At 37.0% G+C, this 13,370-nt stretch overlaps 1 protein-coding gene across 6 annotated transcripts in view; it reads left to right on the top strand.

The window, feature by feature from the left end:
• EHBP1 (EH domain binding protein 1) overlaps positions 1-13,370 on the top strand; it is an 870,491-nt gene that overhangs the window by 533,854 nt on the left and 323,267 nt on the right. For all 6 annotated transcript variants that reach the window (XM_037807056.1, XM_037807055.1, XM_037807058.1 and 3 more), the window contains 2 exons: positions 3,169-3,264; positions 11,364-11,417. In XM_037807056.1, coding sequence (XP_037662984.1) covers positions 3,169-3,264; positions 11,364-11,417 — 150 coding nt within the window. The remainder of the gene's footprint in view (positions 1-3,168; positions 3,265-11,363; positions 11,418-13,370) is intronic.

Below are 13,370 nucleotides of genomic sequence, written 5' to 3'. Positions count from 1 at the left end.
ATTTATGGGAAGTTTGAAGAGAGCAGAGAAATAGCCAGATCTTTCATCATGGCCCATGAGAATTAGAGTTGTCATAAATTTTCAGAAGTAAGTATGTAGAGTCGAGTCTTGATTAAGGATCATCTGAGGTGGCAGAAATTTCCTTTTCACAATGTTAACGTTGATTTCATGGCGTTTTAGTTATAGGGCTGTCCACAATCGTGAGATAGGCAGGTAAATAGATGAATCACTGGACAAGATGTTTCTTAATCAACAAAACTCTGTTCTTTACCTTTGGCTATGTGTACTCTCTTGTGGTAAGTGTCTACTTCCCTCTCCTTAACAGAAGCTTTGTGATTGGGGTGGGAAATGGGGTAATGAAGAGAAAATAGAAGAATTATTGACAATCTGTGAGTTGGAGTGGGAGGACATTGCCATATCTGTATCTTTTGCTGGCATTTTAACTAATAAAATGTGGAAAGGTTTTTATGGACATAAGTTTGCATGATCTTGATACCTTCCCAGTACCATGTCCTGGGTTCAAATTCAATTCTGCCAGTTACTCACTATGTCATCTTGGGCAAGTCTATGCCTCAGTTCCCTCATGTGTTAAATCTACTCCCTGACCTGCATCAGTACTTACATATGTTGTTTACTCATATGTTCATATAATTTGATTCCTTTTGTTATGGAAGAATGTCCTGTCTCCTTGTGTACTGTTCAAGGACATCGCTCCAGCCGTTCTCCCTTCTCTCTTTTGTCATTAAATTTTCCCTCTCAACTGGGTATCTCCCATCAGCATAAAAATATTTGTCTCTTCTTAAATAAAATCTCTTCTAATACCATTTCCTCTACTAGCTACCACTCTATTTCTCTCTTTCCCTTTCAGCAAAAGACCTCAGAGGAATTGAGTGTACTTACTGTCTTCAATTTCTTGCCTTCTAATCTTTTTTTGAAACCGCCCCAATCAGACTTCTGCCCTTATCACTCAACTGAAACTCCTCTTGCAAATTCATTAATGGCTTCTACTTTATTAAATCCAGTGGTCATTTTGCAGGCCTCATCCTGTTTGACCTCTTATCAACATTTGGCATAAGCAATGGTTCCCTTCTCCTTGAAACATTTTCTTTACTGAACTTCCAGGACACCACATGCTCCTGATTTTCTTCTTAACTGACCCTCCTTTGTTAATTCCCCCTCATTTCCTTTGCCTGTTAATGTTGAAGTGGTCCATGGTTAAGTTCTTGAACCTTTTTCTCTCTCTGTGCTCACACCCTTGGAATTACATCTACTCTAAAACTTTAAATATCACCTATATGCTGATGATTCCCAAATTTATAACTCCAGACACATTTATCCAGCATATAACACATACATTTGAACCTCCACACTTGAATGTCTACTAGGCATCTCATACTTAACATATCCAGAACAGAGTCCCCATTTTTACCTCTCAAACCTTTGCCTAACATCTGTTAATGGCAATTTCTTTCTTCTAGTTACTCAAGTATAAATAAAAACACTGCGATAAGTCTTGGATTTCTTTCCCTCATCTTCCACATCCAGCTAGTCAGTAAGTCTTGTTAATTCTATCTTGAAAATTTAAAAATATATCCAGAATCTGACTTTGTACAACATTCTGACATAGGGCAAGTTCCTATCACCTCTTCCCTAGAATATTGCAGAAGTTTTTTATTGGTTTCCCGGTTTCTTCTCTACACAGAGTGATTCTGTTAAAACATAAGTCACATCATATTAGTTCCTTGTTCAAAACCCTTCAGTGACTTCCCATCTCATTCAAATTGAAAGCCAAAATCTTTACAGTAGCCTACCAGGGCCTTATATGATTGGACCCCTGTTATTTCTCTGGACTCATCTCCTGCTACTCTTCCCTTGACCACTCTGCTTCAGCCGTCTTAGCTGTGTTATTACTCAAACCACCTCAGCATCTTTCCAGAAGTTGTTCTTCTTTCCAGAAAGCTCTTCTTATACATTCACAAGTCTGGTTCCTTCACCTCTTTAAGGCGCTCTTTCAATTGACCCTTTCTCAATGAAACCTTCCCTGACTACTCTATTGAAAATTGCCATCTTCTCTTGCCCACTCCCCCCATCCTTCTTTTCTACTTTTTCTCCATAGCATTTACTTCTATCTAATATACTATATATTGTTCCTAATTATTTTGTTTGTCTTTCTCTTCCCACCATACTGTACACTCCATTAAGGCAGGGTTTATTTATTTTTTCATTGCTTCGTTAACTGGAGTAGTGCTTGGCAGGTAGTAGTTACTGAGTGAGTGAGTGAGTAAGTGAGTGAATGAATGAACTGTAGATACCTCTTAAGGTTCTTATTCAGTTTAAATGATTTCAACATAAGTAAATTCTTACTTACACATAGGAAGTACTCCCTTTCTAACAGTTAATAAAGCTAAGGGTTAGTTTTTTATTATCACATTCGTGACATGTCAGCCATGGGCAGTCTTGTTGCCCGTGGAGGGGAGGACTTAGTTGGAGTATTTGGTATTCCATCTTCTATTTTCTTTGGCTAGAAATGCCACCATGAAAGAAGAACTATGGTCATGACCCACCAATTTAGGGGAAGTTCTTTAGGGAGCCTTGATAATCAAAATTTACAAAGGGAAATATATTCAAAATTTTAAGTACTAGAAATATTAAACTGAAAAAGCAGCTCTTCTTCATTTGCCCCAAATGAACAGTGCAGTTTAGAAAGAAACAAAGTTTAAAATTCATTTTTCCTTTTAAAGGATGAATTAGCCTTAAAGTTCCTGCATCCATAAAAATAATACTTTTTTCAATATTTCTTCTAATAAATTTTTTTTTTCCAATCAAAAGTAGTAGCTTTTGAAAATGAAATGCCTCATTTTTTCACTTTCTTTTGTGTATGTGTGTAGAGGGTGGTGAAGATTTGTTTACAGATAGTAGTATAACTTTCTGTAAGCTATCATGTGATAAAACTGTCAAGGCACAAGCTTAATGCCTGAAAAGTTTTATTTGGCTAATTATTTTTGTTTCAGAAGACTAACTACAGATATAATGAATAGTTAAATAGCAGCAATATTTTTGTAAATTATTAACACAGAATTTGTTGAAGAAATGCCTATGTTTGGAAGAGTGAGTGGAAATTGCATTTCCTGTACTTTATTGTTGAAGCCATTATTTTTATTCTGGTAGGTTCATAGCTGGCAACCTGGAATAAAAAATCCATACCGTGGTGTTGTAGTGTGGCCTGTTCCTGAAAACATTGAAATAACTGTGACACTTTTTAAGGTAAGTTTTCATTTTTATAAATTATAGAATTTATTATATAATTGTGGGTTTAAGTGACAGAATATTTAAGTAGCCATTATTTTATGCATTTGTGTGCAGTCTGGTATCTTGTGCATTATTCTTACAGACACTGGCATTTTATAACACTGCAAGGGCATTAGGGTATTTCATGGCCTATAAAGTCCAAATAATTTGATGGTCTTTTGAACTTGTTACAGTTAAGATCAGCTGGGATATTTCTTTTACCTCATCCTACATTCTACCCACAGGAAAGTTTAAAGTGCTCTTCCTTTGGGAAGCTAAGGTTTGTGGCATTCTTATTAGCTCTGAGCCTCATTTTGGCAGCCTTGTTTGATTAACAAGATATGTTTTCAGATTAATATGTCAATAAACACTCTGTTGATGTTTTATATATACTACAGCTTAAAAGTGAAAATCTGGTTGTAAATTCAAAGTATAGATCCAAAAACAGCTGTATGCTTAACCTACCTGTTTTATATGTGTGCGTGTTTTCTTGAAAATCTTTTTTCATGTTTCTTGAAACACTGTAAAGTAGTTTTCATTCTTATAATAGTAAAGCAGTCAAATATTTACTTTCCTAACCAACTCCTTACTATCTTAAAAAATGGTGGGGACAAGTATGTCCGCGCTTTAGCCTTTGGGAGGGCTGTGGAATTAGAAAACAGTTCTTTGATCGTTCAAATTGTGTCACAGTTGCTTTTGTAAAAGGACAGGAGGAAGAAGGGCATCTCATTAAGCATAATTTAGTAACAGATAAAGGTTGTTAAAATCCACTCACTGTTTTGGAACATAAAATTAGAGCAAAGTGTGTTTTACAGTGTGAAATCACTATGTAAAAAATATTCACTTTGTGATCCAATAAATTAATTCATTTATTCAAGGAGAACAGTGCTATGGAGATCAATAGAATAAAACATTATGATGTGTATGCCAGCCCATGAACTGATTACTACTTTTAAATGCCCTGTGTTTCATAGATACTCTATTTTATGAAAGATTCTTAATGCATTATATGTATTTTGTAGTTTTGATATTTACTCTTTGTTCTGGTCTGCTAATGTTGCCCTTTTGCAAAACACCAGAAATGGATTGGCTTTTATAAAGGGGATTTATTTGGTTACAAAGTTAAAGTCTTAAGGCCATAAAGTGTCCAGGGTAAGGCATCAACAGAGAGTACCTTCACTGGCGAAAGGCCATTGGCATCCAGAATACCTGTTAGCTGGGAAGGCACGTGGCCGGCGTCTACTTGCTCCCAGGTTGTGTTTCAAAATGGCATTCTCCAAAATGTTGCTCATGGGGCGTTTTGTCCTCTCTTAGCTGCAGTGCCTCTTCAAAATGTCACTCTCAGTTGCTCTGGTCCTTTTGTTTGTCAGCTCATTTATATAGCTCCAGTGATTTAATTGAGACCCACCCTAAATGGGTGGGGTAACACCTCCAAGGAAATTATCCAATCAAAGTCATCACCCACAGTTGGGTGGGTCCTGTCTCCATGGAAACAGCCAATCAAAAGGTTTCAACCCAATTAACACTAATACATTGGCCCCCACAAGATTGCATCAAAGATAATGGTGTTTTGGGGGCAACGATACATCTAAACTGGCACATACCACCCCCTGAACCCCAAAATGACATGATCTTTCCATACACAAAGTACGTTCATACCATCACAATATCACAGAAACTTAAATCATTTCACTAACAATAGTTAAGTACAAGATCCCATCAAAATCAGTTACAGGCATGGTCTGTCCTAAAGCAAAATTCCCCTCTGGCTGTGGACCTGTGCAACTTAGAACAATTTATCTGCTTCCAATATACAAAGGAGGGATATTCATAGGATAAACATTCTCATTGCCATGAAGAGAAACAGTAAGGAAAAGTGTTTAAGGGACCAAACAGTTTCTAAAACCAGCAGGGCAAACTCCATTAAATTTCAAAGTCTGAGAGTTATTCACAGAACAACGTTGCATCCTTGGGGCTTGAGAGAGTGGCTTTCCCACACTCAAGGGCCTTTGCAACAGCCCTTTTCTCTCCAAACACTGGGGTGAGTGCCCCAACATATCCACACATTGGGGAGACAACCTTGTTCTCGGCCCCACCCTCCTCAAACATTGGGGTGCCACCTGGACTCTGCCTCTCCAGGGCAAAGGCTCTCCCTTCTCTGAACAGTGGGGTGGCAGCCAGGCTCTCCCCAATTCCCAGGGAATGTGCTGCACCCTCTCTGGGGCCTGGGGTGGCAGACTCTTCCTGAGCATCAAGACTGAAGGCCTGCCCTTAACCTCTGGGGCAAACTCACCATTTCCATGTGCATGGGCTGCTCCACTCTCCCAGCCCAAGACCTCTTGACTTCAGACCTCAATCTCCATGGCTCTGTCTTTGAAGAAATTTTTCCTTCAATTTTTTCCTTGTCTGTCCCCTCCAGTCCAGACCGGCAGTAGCACCGGCTATACAGTTCTCTCAGAAATCTCGTTGACTTGGCATGAAGCACATGGGTCAAAACCATCAGACAGTAGGACTTTCCACAAATCCTTTCTGGATAACTCCATCTCCAATCCTGGTTTGTACTGAAATGGCGGTCAGGTTCCATGTTTGGTTAAATCCTCACATGGGCTGTAGCTTCTGGGGTCTTAGTTGTTGGAAGCCCAGAATTTTCCAAGCCATCAGTTTCTGGTTTCTTTGAACCCAAGAGTTCAGTTCTAAGTTTCTGTCTCTCCTCCCGCATTTTACTATAAGCTGCAAGGAGAAGCCAGGCCACACTTTTGATTTTTAGTGTAGAAATCTTTCAGCTAAGTATCCCAGCTCGTCGTTTTCAAATTATGCCTTCCATCTGACAGCAGGACACAATTTTGCCAAATTCTCTGCCACTTTAAAACAAAGACTGCCTTTCTTCCAGTTGGCAGTGAAAAATTCATCATTTCTGCCCAAGGCCTCATCAGAAGTATCTTTAGAGTCCATATTTCCACAAAGAGTCTCTTCAGAGCAGTCTAGGCCTTTTCCATCAAGATCCTCACAATTCTTTCAGAATCTTCCCCTTATCCATTTAAAAAGCCGTTCGAGCATGTTTGGAATTTGCAAACTCAGCAGCACCCCACTTCTTGTACCAAAATCTGTTCTGGTCTGCTAATGCTGCCCTTTTGCAAAACACCAGAAATGGATTGGCTTTTATAAAGGGGATTTATTTGGTTACAAAGTTAAAGTCTTAAGGCCATAAAGTGTCCAAGGTAAGGCATCATGAGAGGGTACCTTCACTGGCGAAAGGCCATTGGCATCCAGAAAACCTCTGTTAGCTGGGAAGGCATGTGGCCAGCGTCTGCTTGCTCCCAGGTTGTGTTTCAAAATGGCATTCTCCAAAATGTTGCTCTTGGGGCACTTTGTCCTCCCTTAGCTGCAGCTCCTCTTCAAAATGTCACTCTCAGTTGCTCTGGTCCTTCTGTTTGTCAGCTCATTTATATGGCTCCAGTGATTTATTTCAGACCCACCCTGAATGGGTGGGGCAACACCTCCAAGGAAATTATCCAATCAAAGTCATCACCCACAGTTGGGTGGGTCCTATCTCCATGGAAACATCCAGTCAAAAGGTACCAACCCAATCAACACTCATACATCGGCCCCCACAAGATTGCATCAAAGGTAATTGCGTTTTGGGGGACATAATATATCTAAACTGGCACACTGTTATTGGCATTATAACATTACTTAATTATACTCACTATATACCATACTTGATTTGTGCAGGGAGAAATAAGGGGGTAGATAATAGGCTGCACTTTCTTTTTTCAGGAGGGTCAGAACCACCCTATTGGTTTTCAACCAGCTATGCTTTTTTGTGTGTGTGTTGTGGAGTATAACATATTTACATAGAAGTGCAAGTGCAATTTAACAAGTAGAGAGCAAATTTCAAAGAATGTTTTGGGTTACAGTTCCACACTTTCAGTTACTTCCTTATTGTGAAATATAACATATGCAAAAAGGTGATAAGTTTTAAAGTATGATTAACAAGTAGTTACATAGGAAATTTCCAACAATATTATGGGTTACAGTACCATAGTTTCAGTTATTTCCTTATTGTGAATTATATGATATATACAAAAAGATAACTTTCAAATTACAATTTAACAAGTAGCTATAGAACAAATTTCAAAGAATGTTATGTGTTACAGTTCCACCATTTCAGTTCTTTCCTTCTGGCTATTCTAATCCTTAGCAAATAAGAAAAAGAAAATTTTATAGAAATTTGGTATTCATAATCCTTTGTTAAATTCTTTCTTGTCTATTGCTACCCCTTCCTCTTAGTTTAATCACTTTCCCGATCTTCGGGGATGTCTTGGCAGTGACCACCCTAACTTGTTCATGTTGTAAGGGGGTGTTGACGTTACAGGAAAAAGGGATGCAACTGGTTGATGTTCTTGAAGAGGCTGTTGCCTCTGGGTTTTGGGACTTAGCTGGCATAGGAGCTCTCTGGAGGATTTAAGTTTCTGAAGAATAAATTTAGTGAGTGAAACTTTTATAGAATCTGAGATAGGAACCCAGGTATTCTTTAGGGTTTTTGGGACTACTATTAACTTGGGTTTATTATACTGTGACCATTTGGGATATCTAGCTGAAGCGGGCATAGGAGTAAACTCCAGGACAGTCTCTTGACTGTATTTGAAATCTCTTAGCCACAGAAACCTTATTTTTTGCCTTTCTTTTTCCCCTTTTGGTCTAAAAGGCATTCTCAATCCCTCAATGCTAGAGTCAGACTCATTTCCAGAATCTGTGTCCCCCATCTCCAGGGAGACTTACACACCTGGAGGGCCTGTCCCTTGTCCAGGGAAATGTGGAGAGTTGGGCTTAGAGAGAGAAAATCCACATTTGAGCAACCAAAGAGGTTTCCTGGAGGAGACTCCTAGGCATAATTATAGGTGGGCTTAGCCTCCTCTTTATGACCATAAGTTTCACAAGAGCAAGACTTAAGATTGAGGGCTTGACTTATAAAGGAGAGGGTTCCTAATTTCACATAGCATATGTTCTGTCCATGGTAATCCATCCATATCTCACCTTGTCATCACTGAGTTGTACAATCCTCATCACTCTCCATTTTAAACAATTTTCATAACCCAGAACACCCCATAGCTCTTTTCAGCCCTTAATTATTTGTCCCTAGTATTTGTGTGATGTACTGGTAAAGTATTCTGATTAATTATAGTCCGTAGTATGCAATAGGTAGATTTTTCTAATATATCCCTCTGTTGTCAAGTCTCTGTACCAGTGTCATACCTTAGAAGCACATCATGCAAGCACCTATCTATATTTGTAGTGCTGATCTGTGGACTATATGCCTTTATACAACCCAGCTAGGCTTTTGAAAGGCCTGTTATTGAATTTCTCCTCCATGTTTCTCTTAAGGGAAGGATATTCTAAGCTTGATAATTAAAAACAAGAATTTTGGAGTCAAATAAATCTTTACCTGCAGAATTTTATTTAATTCTCACAGCCACCCTTTGGTTTGACTGTTTTCCCATTTTACTGATAAGAAAACTGAGACTAGAGAGGAAGGTAACTTGTCCAATCACACTGAGTTTAGCCCTGTTCTTTCCTGTGTAAGTTGTGTTGCCTATTCAGTAATAAAAAATGGTTCCAAATATAGACTACAACAGTAAAATTTCTGACATGTTTGTGGAAGACTTCTAAATAATCTATTGAGAATATTTTAATTTAGCCTATTGTTCATATTAGTAAAGCAAATGAATGGACTCAGTTATACAACTTTAAAAAAATTGTGATAAGAGAATAAGAGATTAGAATAGACCTGATAGATAGCTGATAGCCAAGTGTTTAGGGAAATGATATATACTGACTGGGTGATTCTGAGTTGGAAGTTGGTTGGCTGTTAAAATACTTGGAGTACTAGTAGGTAAGTGTACTGATGAGAATGTTCAGAATATCCTTATCATTGAACTTTTACAACTTTGAGTGTTCTGTAGGCTTTAGAAAAAATACAAACACCCTTCCTTCCCCAGCTTTCGCTGTATTAAACATTTCTCCTGTTTGTGCTATTGAGGTAACTTTGTGAACTTTTTCAATATTTAAAAGAATATTTCCAGTGGATACTTTTATCTTCCTGCCCCTCCCCACCCAGTTCTAATAGAAAATCAGAAAAATACATATATAATTTTTTTTTCTTCTTTCATGGTAGTTTTTAGATCTGGTTTTTGAAAAGCATTGGGAAGATTGAAAAACTTAATCATATTTTTTCTTCTCTTTTATTTATAATTCTCTTAATTTTGAAATTTGCAAACAGGAAAGTTGAGTGCCCAGCTATGTTGTGCAGGAGCTATGCTGCATTCGTCTAAAAATAAAACTGGAGGACAGTTGAGTGGGAAAGGTGGTAGGATGCCTTTTCTCAACCTTGTATAAATTTATCACTTGGTCTCCAAAGCGGCAGTTCTTGTGTCCTAAATCCCACATGGAAAAGCTTCTTCAATCCTTATTTACTATCCTCTCACTCCATAGACCTAGTTCATGGACAGAGCCAGTCTGGATAAACAAATATCAAGTAGAGTTTTATACTTCCCTTTCTTTCTACTCCTTCCTACTCTCCGCCTTCCCCTACCAACACCAGAGAAACTCTTTGGCAGGACTTAATACCCCCTGTACAAATTTACTCATAAACATAGTTGCCTCCATACAGCTCAGACTCAGCCAGGCACCAGGCTGCTTTAGTAAAAAATAAAAAGAAATAATGAAGGAACAAGGGGTTTGGAATTTTTTCCATAAATTGGGCTCATTAAAGAAATCTGAGTTTGGACTAACATAGTCTGAACTGTGTTTTGGCAAAAATAATCTGTGTTCAAGATTGATTGCAAGGCAGAGAGACAGAGAATGCTGCAGTAACTTTTATCTTGAAATAGCCTAGGTACAAAATGATAAAATCCCAAACCCAGCTATGGCAATAGAAACAGGCGATTAACTAATAGACTAATTTGGAATCAGTCATAAATGAGATAATTCCCTATGAGAAGCATGTGAGACCTGAGCCCCAGTAAGCGATAGCAGATCCCATCCACCATCTGTGTACACTCACTCTTGGAGTGAAATGTTGAGCCAAAAGCCTACTCTATTAAAATATTCTCGCACTGTCAATCCCTCCACCCCTACTCCACTTCTAAAACATTTGCTGCGACCCAACTACTTTCTTCTTATATCTTATATATTCTACTGTCTTTTGCCTTTTCTTGTTCTAATGTCTGTGGAAATGCTACACAACCCCACCTAGCCCAGAAGCTTTTTTCTCTCTTGAAGCTTTTTCTGTTCATTCCAGTAAGAATTTTCTAATCTCTGATAAAACCGTTTATTTGAATCATCATATATTCATTTAGATTAGAGTTAATTGTATTTGCCTTTCAAGGCAAAGACAACCATGTTTGAATTCATATAATGCATTCACAATCCTTTAAATAAGTTCACAATAAATATTTGTCAGATAGAATTTTAACCTGCAAAGTGTGCCTCATTTAAAAAGAAAGTTGCATTTAATTGTTGATCCATCATCCTTTCTCAGGTCTCTCTGGCATTTCCAGATTTAATTTGGGGCAGGGAGGAGAGGTAGGGCATCAGCAGCCCATGCTGATTTGCCGTTATTTAGATTTTGAAATCCCTTTCAGTGCTTTGATATTCCTGATGTTTACATAACCTCTGAACTGAAGAAAACTTTGCTTCAAGTGGTATTTGTGGTTTAAAATACAGGTATAAAAACAAGGGCAGAGCTTTGTATAAGCATTTAATATCTTAACAAAGAGCTTCTTAACATTTCATTCTTTCAGTTGTCTGTCTCAGGTCAAGCTTCTTTTTGTCTTGTCATAGAAGCAATAATGGAAAATAATTTTATACATTGACGTAAGTAAAGATAGAGAATTTCTTAATATAAAGGACTAATGTAAATTTAGAGAAATTATGGAAGTATAGTAAGAGTTCACTGTTCTGCCTCTCCCTTTTTAAGGACTGGTAAAAAGCAAGTCTATTTGAATTTTTTTCTTAAATCAAATTGATTGGATTAAAGATGTGTATTTCAATTTCATATTTTGCTTTTGTTATAGGATCCTCATGCAGAGGAATTTGAAGACAAAGAGTGGACATTTGTCATAGAAAATGTAAGCTAATGGAAATTTCTTCACCTTTCACATTTGTGACTATGTATATTACAAGGACATAAGCATTTTGGTAATAGGAGAAATGTTGCCTTATGAAAATTAAATAGTGATTTGTAGTTCTCAGAATTTTTCTATTGAAATAATAGCTAATAATAGAATGATTTGTAAGAAATGCTTTTATGAAAACTGTAAAAGTGGAAATAATCTTCAATACTAAATTATGTGTATATCCTGTGTATTCTGTTCAGAGTGTGAAGCCAAGACCTTGTCTTATTCATCTTTTTATTTGTTTAGCATCTGGCATGGTGCTTCTCACATAACAGATGCTCATTTAAACATTTATTAAAAGAAACCATGAGTGGGCTTAAATCCTTAAAATTAAAGTATATGCATTAACTTTTTGTTTGTGTTTGGACGCTAGATTGGCACTTTAAAAATCATCTTAAGTTAATTCCTGTGTTGTGAAATCTCAAGTGACTAGCAGATACATGTTAGGTATTTAGTGTTTATTTAATGAAGATTAGGGGAGATAGACATTGAAAATAAGAGTGTGGGCTTTAACATCAAATAGACCTGATTTCAAGCCCTAGCTCTTCCACTTAGAAGCTCTGTGATCATGGGCAAGTTTCTTAACTTTCTAGATCAAAATTATAGGGTTGTTGTGAAGATTAAATAATTCTCAATGACTGTTAGCTTTTATCATCATCTTTGTTACTGTCATCATTATGATTATTCATAATCATGATCATTACAGTTCTATAACATGTTTATAGCTTGCTTTGTGGCATATTTTTCCTTTCTATGTCTGAGTCCTCTGTTATGCATCTCAGTAATAAAAGGAATCTGACACTTTCCCAGCAGTAGCTGGACCATTTTTAGGTCTTAAGAGCTGGGAAGCTTGGGAGGGAGATCATGTCTGAACAGAGTAAGGGGAGTTTTCATGGCTGGGTTTAAAGCCAATGCTGTTATGTTAAAGGTTCACACATGTTAATGAAAATTTTGGCCTTTCTTAAGTGAATAGATTTGAACATTGTACTTGGAGTACCAATTAAAGTTTGAAAGAAACAAGCAAACAAGCTTCCTTAATTTGGCTACAGCCTGAAAAGCTATCTTTCCTTCATCTATCAAGGACTTCTGTCCAGTGGACAGCATTCTTTTCAACACTCATGACTCTCTTATACATCTGAAGTCCCTTTGTCAACTTGATGGATTAAAGAATCAGCCTTTACATTTGAGTCATAACGAGTGGCAAAAATATATAAAAATTAACTTTACATGATTAATCCTAGGATAGAGACACACCAGAGACAAATTTTTGAAAAGCAGATTGTCAACTAACTAACCTTCTGAAAAGTGAATGAAGTATAAGATTTGGAGAAAATTGTTTTCTTAAATTCTGTATTATACATTTTATAAAAGATTTTTAAAGGTAAATTGAGAAGTATTAAAATTTAAAATAAAAATGGTGAAATTTACATGGATTATATGATTGGGATATGTGTTTCTTGAGTTAGAGTATCTTTATAGTCTTTTCATGAAAAATGTATTCATTCAAGCTCAGAAAGTTCTTTCTGACTATCAGATATGGGCAGGCCCTAGGAGGAAAAAGGCAAATAAAATATGTTGGCATCTTTTCCCCAAATGCCTATTAATAAATTAGATTTACAGAAATCCAATAAAAATGATATAGATGGCTTTTAACTATTATTCATATGGTTTACTTTATAAAACCAATATTTTATTGAAATATTACTAGAAATTTGATTTTACTATGTAATATGATGATTCTGAAGACCTTACTCTAAGTGATATGATGGTGGAGAACACTGCATTTATCGAGATTCTCAGCTGTCATTATGCTCTTTAATAGCTGAAAGGTATTCTGCTTCCTTGTCTCTCTGTTTCCTCACATTCTTATTTGGAAAAATGCATTTTTCTTTCTCCCATCTCATA

This window comes from Choloepus didactylus, chromosome 17, assembly GCF_015220235.1.
Source record: "Choloepus didactylus isolate mChoDid1 chromosome 17, mChoDid1.pri, whole genome shotgun sequence".
In the NCBI taxonomy this organism is placed as follows: Eukaryota; Metazoa; Chordata; class Mammalia; order Pilosa; family Megalonychidae; genus Choloepus; species Choloepus didactylus.
Note: the sequence above shows the minus strand (reverse complement) of the source record. Positions and strands in the feature narration are given on the sequence as shown.